At 38.9% G+C, this 16,258-nt stretch overlaps 2 protein-coding genes, 1 non-coding gene and 1 pseudogene across 7 annotated transcripts in view; 2 read left to right on the top strand and 2 right to left on the bottom strand.

Moving 5' to 3' along the window:
* Positions 1-7,474, bottom strand: part of WYR (inner centromere protein, ARK-binding region protein) — a 28,655-nt gene extending 21,181 nt beyond the window's left edge. For all 4 annotated transcript variants that reach the window (XM_089136553.1, XM_089136555.1, XM_089136556.1 and 1 more), the window contains exons 1-2: positions 6,938-7,474; positions 1,736-4,866 (exon numbers count right to left, since the gene is read on the bottom strand). In XM_089136553.1, the coding sequence (XP_088992679.1) occupies positions 1,736-4,866; positions 6,938-7,121 (3,315 nt within the window). In that variant the 5' untranslated portion in view covers positions 7,122-7,474. The remainder of the gene's footprint in view (positions 1-1,735; positions 4,867-6,937) is intronic.
* Positions 7,475-11,944: 4,470 nt separating this feature from the next.
* TRNAT-CGU (transfer RNA threonine (anticodon CGU)) lies at positions 11,945-12,016 on the top strand. The gene has a single exon. It is a non-coding gene; the product is annotated as a tRNA-Thr (tRNA).
* A 139-nt stretch (positions 12,017-12,155) lies between these two features.
* Positions 12,156-14,330, top strand: LOC149003031 (pentatricopeptide repeat-containing protein At4g21065 pseudogene; annotated as a pseudogene).
* A 375-nt stretch (positions 14,331-14,705) lies between these two features.
* Positions 14,706-16,258, bottom strand: part of SRT1 (sirtuin 1) — a 33,682-nt gene continuing 32,129 nt past the window's right edge. The window contains exons 13-14 of one of the 2 annotated variants that reach the window (XM_089139002.1): positions 15,967-16,072; positions 14,706-15,553 (exon numbers count right to left, since the gene is read on the bottom strand). In XM_089139002.1, coding sequence (XP_088995128.1) covers positions 15,257-15,553; positions 15,967-16,072 — 403 coding nt within the window. In that variant the 3' untranslated portion in view covers positions 14,706-15,256. The remainder of the gene's footprint in view (positions 15,554-15,966; positions 16,073-16,258) is intronic. The other variant, XM_089139003.1, reaches the window with a different exon arrangement.

Here is a 16,258-nt window from a genome sequence, read left to right as displayed (position 1 = left end):
CATTAGAATGATCAGTCTGAAGGATAACTATTATATATTTGTGATTTATTGTCAGCATTTAATATTCATCTGTATTTTTTGTTGACTTTAGGATTTGCTTTGATTGGGATATTGTCCAGAAGGTATTTATCCTGAACCTAGGGTTCATCCTGCCTACCCACCACCATGAGTCATCTGTTCAGGCTAAGGTTGACACCCCTACTAGTAAGGTTTTTACACTTGTTGGTGCATTACCATGTGGTCAGGTTGCATAGTTAATTAATTGTCTAAAGACATGCATACAGATGCGTGTAAAAAAAAAGAATAATTATTTTTCAAAAAAATGGCTGGAACTTATTAGGATCCCCCAATCAGCTCAAAGATGTAAAACATTTAATACACAGAAACACAAGCACAAATGCACTCACCCATGCACATTTAATGTTTCAGGAGCAGGGCATTGATGACCTGTTATGACTTATGATCATCTAATCAGGTAAATATTTACCAAGGCAATTCCCTGGATTTTTAAAGTAAAATCATAGATATAAAAGACCATGACACTCCATGTGTGTGTGTGGATCAGCTATATTGAACACAAAAGAGAGAAACAAAAGACAGAACTACTGATGCAAATGAAGCACAGAAATATGCTTTATTTTAGTGGTGTTAAACCTAGGGTTGGACTATACATGTATTAGGCCCCTGGTGCAATAGGTTTTCTCTGTATAAACCACTTTAACTGTATTGATTTTCTTACTAGTGTAGTCAGACTTATCTCTTTATTTACATTTCGTTAAGTATTTGATTTAGGTTGAATTATGACTATCTGATTCCAAGCTTGTTTTTCATTTAATAAGAATTATAGTTGCAGGCTTGCAGTAGACTATATCCATAGCTTGCACGCAGAGTTTCAGGCATAATTTTCATCCTGTTCAAAGTAATTTATTTAAACAAATGCAAGGGATATGCCCTAAGAACAGTAGAACACTTTTAATTTATTTTGGTTTGTGGATTCAGCTTACATCTGTGGGATTGAAGTGTTTTGACTCTTGTGTTAAGAAGAGTCAACTGCCATGAGATTCAAAGTGAACCCTGGTGGGGTTCCAGATTTGCATTCAGCTGGATTCTAGATCATATCCTCCATTTAATTTCTGTTTGCTTCTCCAACAAACCTGGTCGAAATTTCTATACTACCAATCTCCTCTGGTTTCTAATTCTTTCAGAATATTCCAAGTTTATGTTTATTTCTGTTTCTGTTTCAGCATTAGTTCTTCATCAAATCTTGCTACTTTTTGTTATTGATTGCCTCAATAATATTAGATACAGGATCTGTTTTCAAGTCAGATTTCCATCTGAATTTTAGGAATCTTGATTCAAACCTACTTCAATTCTTGATTTTCTAAATCTGACTTAAGTTTCTGACTGTGTGAATCCAGTTTCTTGTTTATTGACTGCTTTATCTCTTCTCTTAATGAGTTCTTTTAAAACCCCTAAAACCGTCCATCAATGCTGCATTATTGTTTAATTCCAACTAGCACAAGTTAAACGTATCCATGAGAATCACATCATATTATTCAGGCCTTCTCTACTTGTTAATCTTAGCACTCAACCCTAACTTTCTGGTTTAACAAATTTAATTTGAATGTGTTATTAAATTTTCCACTAATTGGGTTTTTATTCCTTCAAAATGATCCAGTGGCAACTCAGTCTCCCACTGGATTTCACTGGTTTGCAATTAGCATCGCATTATTACCTCTTTGACATGCAGGCTGCCTGGAGATTTCAAACACTCCACCTTCTGAAAACTTTTCTTCTCGTGCACTTGAATATCAGGACTCTCCACAGTGTTTGGTTGAGCAATGTTTATTTCACAAGGATTGAAATGCTGAACCTCTGAGATAGCCTCTACCCCATTTTCTACCTTTTCCAGGAATCTATAGTAAGCCTCCTCATTAATCTCCTGAAGTTGTTTTCCCCTCCTTAACCTTGCAGAAGTAGTAAAGACATTACTTGAATGACCTTCAAGTTTTCTCCGCTTACACTGAGGCCATGAATGCTCAATGGCATTCTTCTTGGTTTTGACTGATATAGTGGAATTCTTTGTAATAACAGAATCACTTACTTCAGAAAAACTAACACTCTTTTCATGACTGTTGGAGCTCCTTAAGAAGTAATGAGGTTTTGTCCCTGCATTACCCATTTGAGGACTGTCTCCCACTACCATCTGGCAAAGAAGACTTCCAGTTGCAGCTTTTCCAATTTTTTCATCTTCTGGAAAGATCTTCCCCAGATTGAACTCCTCAGCACATTTCTCACCAGATTTAGATGCACCTTTTAAAAGTTCACAATCTTCAGAAAACCTCTTACCAGGCCCAATATCAAGCTCTGGATCACATCTTTGGCCAGATCTATCTACCTGTGAACCCACATGTAGTCCATGCAAACCAAAATCCACCATTCCATCCTGAGTTTTCTCACCAACTTGCCGTATTATTAGATCATCCGTTAAGCAAGGAACCTGACTTGAGATTTTGACGATTTCAGGGGATTTATCATGAACTGCATCTTCATAAATCTCAGATGCTGCATCCCTATATGACACAGCAGGAGATTTTGAAGTTTTCCCAATTGATGTAGTGTAAGAGTCACATCTGGATCTCTCTGCTCCAACTAATTCAATTTTGTCTGCCTCAATTACTGCTTCAGCTTCAGGATAAGCCCCTTGAGCATCCTCTTCTCTATTTAGAACTTCCTTCACCAGTTCCTTCTGCACCATGAGCATATCCATGGATGTATCACCCTTTTTGTGGAACACATCAGAAATGGCATCCTTTCCTAAAGATTGAGCAGGCCCTACTGAAGAAAAGGATCTTACATCTAATGAACCCTCTTCCATAGTATCAACACCCTCCTTCAAGTTGAACATTTCCACATCATTAAAGATAAGCTGCTTTGGCTCCAAAAGCATGCTACACTCCGAGGGTAGCCTTTTGAGTAAAAAATCCAATCCATCTCTATGACTCCCTCCTTGCATGTTGGATTGAGAGTGAATGGAACAGGATTGAGCTGGCATACTTGAAACATGCTGGGTTCCTACAATGGCATTTTCCTTGTTGACCATTTCAGTGCCATCATCATCACATGGTAGGGCATCCAAATGAGCTACTGATTCTTTCTGGAGGTTGCTTCCTTCAACCAAATTCAATGGTTTTGCAAGTTGGCAAGGATTGTCAGTGGAGGAAGGTTTAGAGCATGTAACTCTTCCATTGCTCATTTTTGAGGAGTCACTAAACTGTAATGATCCTGCAGCACAATTAAGCTGTAGTAAAGAACAGGCTTCAACTGGGCCATTTAAAATACGATCAGTTTCTGTAACGTCAACATTCCCTTTTTCCTGGTTGACAATACCTTTCATATCACTATGCCGAACAATATCCAGTTGACTACCTGATGATTCCCTGAAGTCATGTCCTTCAACTATCTTTAGTCGTTTAGCAATTTGAGAAGGTTTATCACTGGAAACAGATCTAGACCGTGTACATCTAGCACTAGTATTTTTTCGGTCATTAGGTTGAGAGAAGCCTTCAGCATAATTGAACTCTAGAACACTAGACGCTGTATTTCTAGCTATGTCTTTGGTTGAGACGTCATCATAGCATGAAAGCCTTCCCAGATCAGTATCCGCAATGTCACTGTTCCTCTTTTCCTGATTGACAATACCTTCAGCATCCATACATGGGAGGATATCCACTTGACAATCGGATGATTCCCTGCGGTCATGTCCTTCAACCAACCTCAATTGTTCTCCAACTTGAGAAGGTTTACCACTGGAAACAGATCTAGACCATGTACGTCTAACACTTGTATCTTTTGGGTCATTAGCTTCAGAGAACCCTTCAGTGTGATTGAAATCCAGAATACTAGATGATGTACTCCAAGCTGTGCATCTATTTGAGACGTCTCTATAGCTTGAACGCAATCCCGGATTCGTTTGCAAGGGATCACTTGATTTCTCAACCATTTGCCCTGAACCAAACTTCTGTACTGTTATTTGAGAAGCCTGTGCATCCTGGAAGTTATGATTTCCCTCAAATTGTTGTACAGCTCCATGTGCCTGCAACAACTTGTCAAAATCACTCATGTGCAGGGAGGCAGAACAAAAACCTGACACTCTATCAGGACCTTCACCGGCAGTATCAGACTTGTTACTCATTTCCACCATCTCCTGAACATGGTTGCAAGAAACCCCTGATCTTGTAAGTCTACCAGAATCAACAGTGATATCATTTCCACTGCTTGGACACTCCTTTTTTTTTGTTTGTGCTGCCCTATCACCACTTTCATCGGCAATATCAGAAGCCTTATTCAATTCAAGCAACTCTTGGACACTGTTAGGTTGTTGGCAAGCAGTTCTAGACCTCGTAATTCTACCAGAATAAACACCACAATTAGCTTCCTTGCTCGAAGACCCTTCAGCTTTTTCTTTCCCACTATTTCGAAGTTCTAAAGCCTTTTGTCTTGGCTTGGACCTTTGGATCCTTGCCAATGATTGATCTGGTTCTAAGGAATTATCAGAGGCCCTTAAACTTGCCTGATATTGAGGAGAAGCAATTGCAGGATCAAGCTTACAAGCCCCATTCAAACCACACTTTTCAGCAGTCTCATTTTCATGGAGATGACAATCAGGAACCACCGTCAACCTGTCCCTTCCCTCAAGATATTTATTGGAAGCACAAGTTTCCAGAAATACACTGTCTGAAGTAGGTTTGTTATATGACTTAACAGCTGTATTGCTGTAAAAGGTGCAATGATCACCGGTAGAAGGGACCTTGGTTCGTGGTGGTGGAATTAAGAGTCCACGGATTAGTTCCTGTTTCTTCAGCTCTGCAATAAGATAAACAATCATAAGAAAAGCCAGCCTTTGGCATTCAAACAGAAACAGAACTAAAGTTGCCCTGGATCTAATTTAAGCATCAGAGACTCCCTCCCAGAGTCCACTCTGGACCTCTTCTATACTTTTCACCTTTTTTAGGTGATCCGCATCATCAAAAGCAGATTTCACAACAACATTAAGAAAAATTATTGGCTTCAAGCACTGTTACAGATCTCGTCATTGTACTCTTTTCTATCAAGTAAAAATTCTCTTTTCACAATCTTCGACTTGGAAAGTCCTCTTTATTTTTTTTTTTGCAATCACAAATTGGCTAATAATAACCCCATGGATATATAAAAACCCTCAGAAAGTGCCAACTGTTGTATGATAGTTTATGACTGTGAGGGCTATGATTTTCCATGAGGATTAAATCTTGCTTCTTTATATCGAGAGGGAGAGACAGACAGATACACAAACAGACAGAGAAACAATGTCTCCTCCCTACATGCACGTGGTAAGAACCCTCCCTATATTCACACTTGTGATGCCAACAACAATCACTTGGCAGATTATATCATGACCAAATTTTGTAGAAATGTAGGTCCTCAAGCTCCCTCTCATGTCAAGTCTCAAACCTATCATCATGTGGCAAAAGAGAGATTCAAATATTATATGGCAACGGAAGAGTACACAGTAGTCAGCAAATACTGTATGTACATAAATGAGGTGTGGCAATGCATGGGAGGGCATTTGATTGAATTAGGATAAAAATTTGACATGTGATAAATCCAACCAATGACATCTCTACGCAAAGGTTGGAAGAGCCATATCATCTTTTTAGTTGCCATATTTTAAAATGGTCTTAGGGAAGATACCTACCATGGGTCTGTATGAACCATTTTTCTTAAACAACAACCAACAAAAAAGTACAGAACCAACCTGAGCTACATGTTTGCAAGAGGTTTTATGGTTTACGCAGAACACACAAACTTATATGGTCTGCAAATTAAGTTGTGCAGCGTAGATGAATGATTTGGAAATTACGTAAATTGGTTAACTATGAATTTATTGAGGGATGATTGTCCATATTTTGGGGTCAAATTCAAGTACTCAATTATTTTCCCAGTTCGCTTGTACATTCTTTGGAAGTTTTAGTTTTGATAATTTCTTTTGCCACTTGGGAAATCCATTTGGGTTGAAAACTTGGCATGTGAGCAAGGCACTTTCATCTACCAGTTGACCAAATTTGGGCCCCATAAAATCTCCCATGTGGCAAGTATTGTATGTAGATGACACACAGATGCATAGTTTGCACATACCACAAAACCTCAAACCTCTATATAAAAGAATAAGAAAAACAACTTCCCAGCCGTGCTCATAATTTCCAACTTTCTCAATGTAGACATAGTTTTGTACCATTAATACATGTTCTGTCTCCGGCAAAATTAAGAGTTTGTTAAATCTGAGAAGATGAAGCCCATGGCATGTGAATAAATTGTCAGAAGTAGTTGAGTGATTTTCTCGTAAAAGAAATACAAATTCCAGGGTACCAACTCCTGCTTTACAGGTAACTTTAAATTTTTAAGTATAAAGTAAATTCTAAAACTAGCATAAATGAAGATGAAGAAACATTTCAAAGTTTGATAACTGCAAAGAGCACAAAAGAGTTGAGGTTTATAATATAAACATATAAATTGGATACTGCACCGAGCAATAAAAATCAAAACTTTTAGATCCTGGAGGCAACCAAGTAACCAATGGATATCATCTAACAAAATTTTCCCCCAGTTAGGATAGGAAAATCCTATATATATCATCCCAAAATTCATCAAGGAAAAATGAATAGATATGACAGTAGACAGAAGAAAGAGCTCCTTTTTGTGACGCATATTCCACTCCATATTTGACATTGAACTGCAATCAACTACTTTAAGAACAGAAAGGAAGCATATGCCAGTAAATAGACATAGCCCCTTTTGCACCTTACAAACATATAATCCAGAAGGAACCCTAAAGTAAGAAGCCGAAAACGAAATACAACCAGAAAATGATAAATCAGTGAAGTTACTTAAATCAGCATACCTGTGAGATCTGAAGTTCCAGCCTCTGTTCCATCGTTCCACAGCCACGGAGGAGGGCGAATACCCTTAATTAACAGTTCCGAGGCTAGCTGCTGCTCATATAAATCTCTCTGCTGCTTGACCTGATCTATGATCCAATTCTTGCGCTCAAATATCTGGACGAACAGCTTCTCGAGAGTAGACATTTTTCAGATAAAATCTAAGAAATGCGAATCAGTAACCTAAGGAAAATAGGATGGACGGACTAGAACGGTGAGCATAGCAGAGTATGAAAAGCATTGCTTCGGCTTTAGCCAGTGCGCACAGAGGCTGAAGATAGATGATGAAACAGTTTGAAACCTTGGTTGTGCTGATGTGATTCGGATGAAATTTTGCCTCCGGAATTCCGCGGTAGATCGTTCATTTCATGGAGCTTTTAGGAAATGTACGGAGCAGATATCATTTCTATGCGTGGGCGGGGTTTGGATTTCAAATTTGGGGAAAGGCACCGTATCCCCTTTATATACGTAGAGAATTTTGCAGAGTGACCAAGCCCGGATCCTGTACCCACATGGAGAGTATAAATTTCAATGTGTCCCATCTAAAAATTCTAAATACAAAATCTTCTTTTTGATAAATAATAAGAGAGAACATTTAAATTCTTAAATTTTTGGAATTTTCTTTAAAAAAAATTTGTAGAGGAGTTGGGCCCTCTTACACCTCATCACCACATGTTAGAAAGGGGGCCCACCTCTGGTCTCTTATAGGCAAGGAACAACATATTTTCAGTAGTTTCGTTGAAGGGCAATACGAAAAGGGGATCGAAATTAAAGTTCCTAGATGTCGCCGGAAAATTGCCGATTTTCCGGCAAAACCAGCAAAAATGGTCGAAATCTCGTTAGATCTCTATCTTTTCCTTCAAATCTTTGAGTTGGATACTTGGATCAGATGTTTAGTTGAAGGGGAAGAAGAAGAAAAAAGAAAGAAAGAGAGAGAAAGAACAGAAGAGAACCAGTAGCAGCGGCAGTGCTAAAGCAGCACCACCACCACACGTACGTTGCAGAGAACCACCACCACCACACGCACACTGCAACTTGCCACTTGCCTCAATCTTTAGAAACGGTGAGTGTTTGATGAAATGGGTGAGAGAAAGAGGGAGACAGTAGACAACGTTGAATTAAGCTTTGTTTTTTTGTGATTGAATGGAACTATCGAGAATAGGGCATGGGAACTGGGGAGTCTTGGCTTTGAAGTTATCGCCAATTTGGCCATACCCAACGAAATTTCACACCTTGCTTGTAGGTGAACCTTCCTAAATGGGTAATGGAAGGATGTAAAGGGACCTGCAAGGGTAGAGGATTTGGACTCATGAGAAAAACATAATCACAACTCTGGATGTAATCTAGATCCTCTACCTACATTAAGATAAAATATTCATGAATTATCCCTTAATGTTAATCCATCCTAAAACAAATCAAAGTATCAACTTTGACTCCATATCAATAAGTTTTTTCTTCTTTTTTTTTGGTGCAAAGCAATTTATTGTGATACAAAACTTGAAGTTGAAAAGTTACAACAACTGATCAACCATAGATTTGATATGGACACAAGACTCAAGTTTGCATTCAAGTTGGTCCTCCTAGCAAGCTCATCAACGACATCATTAGCTAAACGAGCAACATGAGTAAACTCAACAAACAACTAAATGGGATTTCAACACGAAGATGTCGTCCTCTATGGGTCCATCAAAAAGATGAGCAAAGGTCTGACTTTTACTTAAAGGACCTATAATCTACAGACAGGTCGATTCAATGATAATCTTATCCATCCCATGCTGAACGATCTCGATCAGGATCCTTGTAATTGTCGTTGCTTCTCCTTTTTTTCTTTTTTTTGGGTCAAGAAATAAAAATCATATCATTAAGTAAAAGAGTGTAAGCCAAGAAACCTGGACGCCAACAAAGAGACATCAACCATGAATAAAGGTGGGATATTCCACCAAGATCGAGAGAGGGAAAGATAATGTGCCCCCTAGCAAGAAAATCAACAAAAACATTGCTAGTCCTAGGAACAAAATTAAACAGAACCACATTAAAGTCTATAAGTATCTTAAGAATTTCAAAAACTAAACTAAGAGTAGACCAATCTAAAGAAGAGCTAAAGCCTTGGAAAGCCAAAAAGACTAGTAGGCAATCAGAGTTCACTTGTATATGAGAAACTCCTAAAGAGAGTGTAAGAAGTAAGCCATCTCTCACAGCAAGAAGTTCCATCAAAGAAGCAAAAGTTTCAAAGCCATGGTTGCATTGTGCAGCAATAAAAGTTCCATTAGTGTCCTAGAGAATACAACTCTTTCCTCCCTTTCTAGTGTTGCTCTCCCATTAACCATCCACCAAAAGTTGAAAACATATAATATATCCTAGGTGATTTGCAACAATGAGCTATTGATGGAGATATGAGACTTGAGAAATGTTCAAGAAGTTTTGGATACTGCCAATAAAGAGGAGAAGTGATTCATAGTGTAGTGTATGGAAGCATCAATACCACGAAAAATAATTGCATTTCTAGTATTCCAAATACACCAAATTAATGCACTCCAGATTTGGTTAATTCTATCCATATCCCCACAGCCCTTAAACTTTGATTGGATAAATTCCATCCATTCATGAAAATGCTGGCCTTTGAAATCATCCATATTAATGCGGAAAGGGGGAAGTTCCCAACAACGTCTTGCATGGGAACAAAAAAAAAGAACATGATCAACATTCTCAAGACAATAACCACAAACCAAACATAAGGGGGCAAAAGTGGCTCTTCTAGTAAATAAAAAACTATCAATTGCAATTGCCTCATGTGATGTTCTCCAAAGAAAATGTTTGATTTTAGGAAGGGTGGGATGTGCCAAATTTGATTCCAAAAAATAAAATGAGTAGATGATGAAGCACTATTACCTTGAGCACTTGCCATAACCAAACATTGGTAATATCCAAATTTAACAAAAAACTTACCATTTCTATTTTTGTACCAAACCCATGAATCATTTGTATTGATAGACAAGAGAGGGATGGTAAGGATTGCTTATACCACAATGGGAGTAAAAATTGATTGGAGGAGGGGAATATCCAATTGTACATCTTCCCATCTAATTAATTATTGCACCAAAGTGGACCATTAGTGAGAAGAAAGCTACTTATGCCCTTGAAGGAAGAGAGGGCAGCCAAGGATCTTTGTAAATGTTTGTGTTAGTCCCATTGCCGACCTATCTAATTAGAACATGCTTGAGGATATCTCTGCCAGCAAGGATTGTGCCAGCCCTAGGAGCAAGATGAAGGGGGTTAAATTCAAGGAAATGAGTGTCCTTTATGTATTTGGCATGCATTACCTGGGCCTACAGAAAATTAGGGGTCGTAAGCAATCTCCACAGGTATTACGAAAATTAAATTTACACCAAAGGCCTTGGTCTGACTACCCGACCTATAGAGTTTTGATTACATGAGTCTAGAGATTTCAAATCTATGGAGTCATAATTTATAAAATTAACTGTTTGGTTAACCGAATATGTGGAATGAAATCTATGAATTCATCTGTGATTTTTGTGAATGCGCAAATGTTTAGCGTTTTTATAGTAGGGATGAAATATCTGGATTTCACCCCATACTCATAAATCTACAGATTCACGTTTTTAGTGTAAAAAGACGAATTTCTAGATTTCATGAATCTAGAGATTTTCACAATCAAACGGGTATAAATCTCACATTCATGAATCTAGAGATTTCAAATCTCTGGATTCATGTATCCAAACAAGCCTTAAGCAAGTTGTATTGCCAATGCTAGTACCCAAGATAAATACATAACAACATCATTATTTTCATAGAATGTGACATCCTTTGTAACCTAACTGCCTAACTCTAGAAGTTGAGGAACTAGGTAGCCTGCCCATGGGTCAAGAGGAACTGGAATGATGCGATCCCAATGAGCAAATGTTGAGATGACTTGCCAAATGGGGATTTTCATTCTCCTAGCCTATAACATGCCAAAATATAATTCCTGATGAAGAGAGTTCTAAGCCATGACAGAGTCGGAGGAACGAGAGTGACAAACAGGGCAAGAAGAAGGTGAATAAAGAGTAGAACGAGAAAGGGTAGGGGTGCCAGAATAAAAGCAACTCTTGGACATTCCAAGGAATAAGAAGCTTTGAAAGCTCCCTGCAACGCCTCAAAACAAATTATACTAAATGAGGGTCCTAACATTCCCCATGGAACCTCGTGAGGGTACCAACTCTCTGGTGTTGGGTGGGCCGCCGCGACAGGACACTGCGGGGGGAGAGAGACAACAAGAGTGAGATATAAACATTCTTCTAAGGTGAGATAAAAAGCAAGACTTAAGCCTGCAAGTTCATAAAGCCCATACACCACATAACAATTGAGTCACCTTGTAGCCTGGTATAGAAAGAAACAAAGGCGAAGGAACACGTACACAAGGAAATACATAAGAGAACAAGATGAAATGATGAGATCACACAAGAGGAGAAGAGAGATCAAGAACGGCGTCTATTATGATATTATTTCTTTTGGAGGTATAGATACATGTTCGATATAGGTTGTACAAATTTATCTATGTAAATATGTCACAGAACACATATGTAGAATACTTAATAAGTTTTCAGCTTTCTAGAGTGGTGACAGTTTCCAGCCCTTTTATTCAAAATAATTCTTTTACTACCTCTACTCTTTGTCCTCCTTTTTTTTTCATTCCCGGGAGCTAAATATAATTTTCCTTTCTGAAAAAAAAAAAAAAAAAAAAAAAAAACATAGATTGTACAAAATTAACTAAAAGAAGTGTTATCTTATCAACTTTAGTCAAAGATCATATGACACTTGGTTTGATCTAATTTTGTCTAAATTTTATTTTTATTATGAGGTTTAGTTGGTGAGTTTAACCAAGTGCCAACGATGACAGTGCCTTTAGGTTTAGGGTCTGGTATTACTATTATTTTATTATAATTACACTCAGAACAATTCCAACATCAACGGCTTCCATAGCATAGTGGTAGTGCGTTCGCTTCGTAAGCGAAAGGTCGCGAGTTCGATCCTCGCTGGGAGCTTTTTGCACTTCTCCAATCCGTTTTTGCATGGATTCTCTACTCTGGGCGATTGTTCTTGCTCTGTTTTTGCGTTTTATTCTTTTGCTTCTCGTTTTGATACTTGCATAGTTCATGTCTTACTTGATATTAGCCAAGAGATTACAGAGAGAGCTTGCTCTTACACGGTTACACCAAGTGTCGTCCTGTTCTCAATCTCTCGCTCGCTTGCTTTTCGAACACACAAAATGGAGATCAGCACAATGAGCCATGCAATGCAACTGCACGCACAAATGATCAAAACGGGAAAACAAGAAAACTCTGTGAATGTAAATAGTCTCTTCACCTTCTCAGCCTTGTCCCCTTCAGGAGATCTTAGCTATGCCCGTCAAGTCTTCGATTCTCTCCGAACCCGGAACTCTTATTTCTGGAACACTATGATCAGAGGTTATGCAAAAAGTGCAGACCCAGATCAGGCTCTGCGCCTTTTCCTCGCAATGCAATTCCAAGATGATGCACCTAACCCAGACAATTTCACATTTCCCTTCTTGCTCAAAACTTGTACTCGTCTGCATCGCACCTTCGAAGGGCGACAACTCCATGGAGTCATCTATAAGTCTGGTCTTCATTCAGATAGATTCGTACAAAACTCACTCATACACATGTACTCTTCTTGTGGGGAATCTAGTTTTGCAATGCGTGTGTTCGAGAAAATGTCTGACCGGAATGTGGTCTCTTGGACTTCGATTATTGATGGGTTGGTCGACGATAATAGGCCTATAGAAGCTCTCCGAATGTTTGCCTTAATGGAAGAAGATGGTGTTGCACCCAATGATGCGACTGTGGTTTCTGTTCTCAGAGCTTGCGCGGATGTAGGAGCAATGGGTATTGGGCAGAAGGTTCATAAAATGATTCAACACAGTGAGATTGCTTTGAAGGCTAATGTCTCCACCGCCCTGATAGACATGTATGCCAAATGTGGCTGTATAGATAGTGCTCGACAGGTATTTGATGCAATTGTCTGTAAGGATGTGTTTATATGGACAACAATGATATCTGGCCTAGCCAGTCATGGCCAGTGCAGAGAGGCCATTGATTTGTTCAATGAAATGAGAGAAACAAACTTAAAGCTGGATGCTAGGACAGTGACTGCAGTATTGTCTGCTTACAGAAATGCTGGTTGGGTTACTGAGGGTTATTGTTTCTTTAAGGATATAGAGATGAAATATGGAATAAGACCCACAATTCAACACTATGGATGTATGGTTGATCTTCTAGCCCGTGCTGGACATTTGAATGAAGCAGAGGAGTTTATAAGAAGTATGCCAATTGAACCTGATGCAATTCTATGGCGAACACTGATTTGGGCCTGCAGAGTTAATGGAGACATTGAACGTGGAGAGCGTTTGATGAGCCACCTCGAGTATATGAAGATGGATTCTAATGATTGTGGGAGTTATGTTCTTCTTGGGAATGTTTATGCACTGGCTGGTAAATGGCATGAGAAGGCAAAAGTGAGAGAATTCATGACTCAGAAAAGACTTGCAAAACCACCAGGATCTAGCAAGGTTGAGGTGAATGGTGTAATCCATGAATTCGTAGCAGGGGACTCGAATCACCTGGAGGCAGAAAAGATCTACAGCAAATTGGATGAAATAGCAGAGCGACTGAAAGAGGTAGGTTACCACCCCAAAGTGTCAGAGGTCTTGCTTGATATTGAGGATGAGGAGAAAGTTACCCAGTTACAACATCACAGTGAGAAGCTTGCTGTTGCATTTGGGCTAATTAACTCACACCCGGGGACAAAAATTAGGGTTGTGAAGAACTTGAGATCTTGTGCAGATTGCCACTCTGTGATGAAACTTGTCTCAAAGATATACCAACAAGAGATAGTCATCAGGGATCGGATTCGGTTCCACCAATTCAAGAATGGACAGTGTTCTTGCGGAGATTATTGGTGATGTTACAAAATGTGGCCTCGAAAAATCATACACAGTATTTAATTGACCTCTCACGTGGGTTGATCTCGCTGCGTGGTCTTTCTTATTATTGTGAAGCTATCTCAATCAGACACAGTATTTACTTGACCTCAGTGGTCTATCCTATTGATTGGAATCAGAGCCCAAAGGCCTCAAACCGGATTCCTTGCATGGATTCCATGGTTCATTTATTCACTCTTTCTGGGTTTGTCCTTGTGATTTTGACAAGAAGATGACAGATTACAATAGTACCAAACTAATATGAATCATGTTGTTATGTAAAATCTCCTTAAAAGTGCCCATGAGAGGATCGCGGTCTTGAAAGTGAAGATTTTTGCTTACAACCTGATCTCTAACTCATGTTTCTATGTGTGCTTCCATTTCAGGGGAGAAAGAAGAGGAGGGGGAGGGAAGTGATACAGGAGGCAACGGCAAAGCCCAACCATGCCAAGCGGGCACTAAACAAAGCAATACAATGAAAAGGAATTACAAATAAGAATTCAAGGCCTAAGAGGCCTACACAAAACCCCAGAAGTGGGCTAGCATTTTTTATTTTTCTTCTTCTTAGAAGAACGGAGCTCCACCACCAAGTCTTTGTCAAGCAACCGCAAACTTCTTAGCATTGCTCAGTTTGTTGCATCAACAGGACGGGACATTAAATCTGATTAAATTCCCATTGGTGATTTTCTTGTATTTACTTATGGCTAAACCTATGCTTCTCACCATCCTACCCTCAGATGTCATTGTTAATCCCCTGGTTTAGATATTCCATTCACAGGCTGCAATTTTTTTTCCTCTTTCAAAAAGCTTTTGCTATCAAGATGGAAGCCACAAGGAAAACAAGAAATAAAAGCAAAATGTGTTCATCCAAACAAGAAGGCATTGCAAGAGTACCAAGATCCCACAAAGTTGAATATGTATACATCAAAACTGCAAATAAACCCCCTGACATCCCCTCGTTCAGAACCCAAGAACTGCAAACCCCACAGACCTTTTCTATGATGTGATCACCACTGCTGAGAACCTACCAACAGAAGACACCAAACACGCTTCCCCATTAACATATTCACAGTTGGGGAGACTGAGTGTAGCATGCAAAATTCACCCAGCCACTTCATACATGACCATGAATTGTATGACTAGAAAACATCTACGCAGCCTGAATCAATGTATACTAAGTTTAAAATATCTACACAACCCAAACATCTCCTCCCTAGTAATCAGTAGAATAACCTAAAAAACAGAAAACATAAAATGGACAAGAAAAGAAAAAATGAACCTACAGTTAGAACCCTTTTGGTCTCTTGGGAGACATTTCCATCACTTTCATGCCATCATTGCGTCTTTTCAACCCATTACCATCACACTTTGGAAAGCTTTCACATGATTTCGGGGTTGCCAGAAGGCAGTTGTACCTGACAACATTGGTTGCAAGGGCATAGACAGTGACCTCTGTTCTTGGAACCAACACAGTTTTCTTCTCAATGGCTGCATACTGCCCACAACTTGAGTCCTGGATTGCCATGTCCTTCAGCTTTTGTGAGACAGCATCCTTTCCATGATTAAAACTTTCTGCCGGAACCTGCAGATTTCTCGAGTCACACTAAGTAATAATCCTTATTTATTTATTTATTTATTTTCAAATCTGTTCCTGAGAAGTCACAGTTAATCATTGCTTATGCAGTTATAGCAGGCCCAACAAAAACGGAAGAATGACAAACCATTGGAATTGTAAAACATTTGAAATTTTGAATAGTTTTAGCTGTATAAATTATTTTCTATTACTTTTTCTTAATCTTCTCATTTCATTTTATTCCAGGGGATCTTATTGTTAGCAGTATCAGACCAAACATACCCTTTTCATTATGAATGCTTTGGGCTAAAACCTGAAAACTAGAAGAATGTTGGTCCTCTAATGCACAACCCTACTGTTGGCAGAAGACAATGGGTTAGGAAATCTTCAGTCAACATGCCCAACAAGACCTAAGTCCTCACCTCAAAGTCAACAGGGATCTCGATTTTAGTGCACGGAGGAGAAGCACAACCATCTCCAAAATTGAGCATCAACACCAAATTAAATGGCCTTGTCTTCACTGTCTCTCTGGTCAAATGAACAGACGTAAAGAAGTGAAAAACCAAAAGAGTACATGCAATTCAGTTAGTAAAATACAGAGGAATGCAACAAACAACTTCAAAATTTAATGCCCCAATAGATTTGTGTGTTTTCAACTCAAATATGTAACAAAGCATTAAGAATGCAAAATTCACAGGAACTACAAGTTACAAT

The sequence above is a fragment of the Hakea prostrata genome, chromosome 10, assembly GCF_041222555.1.
Source record: "Hakea prostrata isolate BN-2017 chromosome 10, UWA_Hpros_2, whole genome shotgun sequence".
NCBI lineage: Eukaryota > Viridiplantae > Streptophyta > Magnoliopsida > Proteales > Proteaceae > Hakea > Hakea prostrata.
Note: the sequence above shows the minus strand (reverse complement) of the source record. Positions and strands in the feature narration are given on the sequence as shown.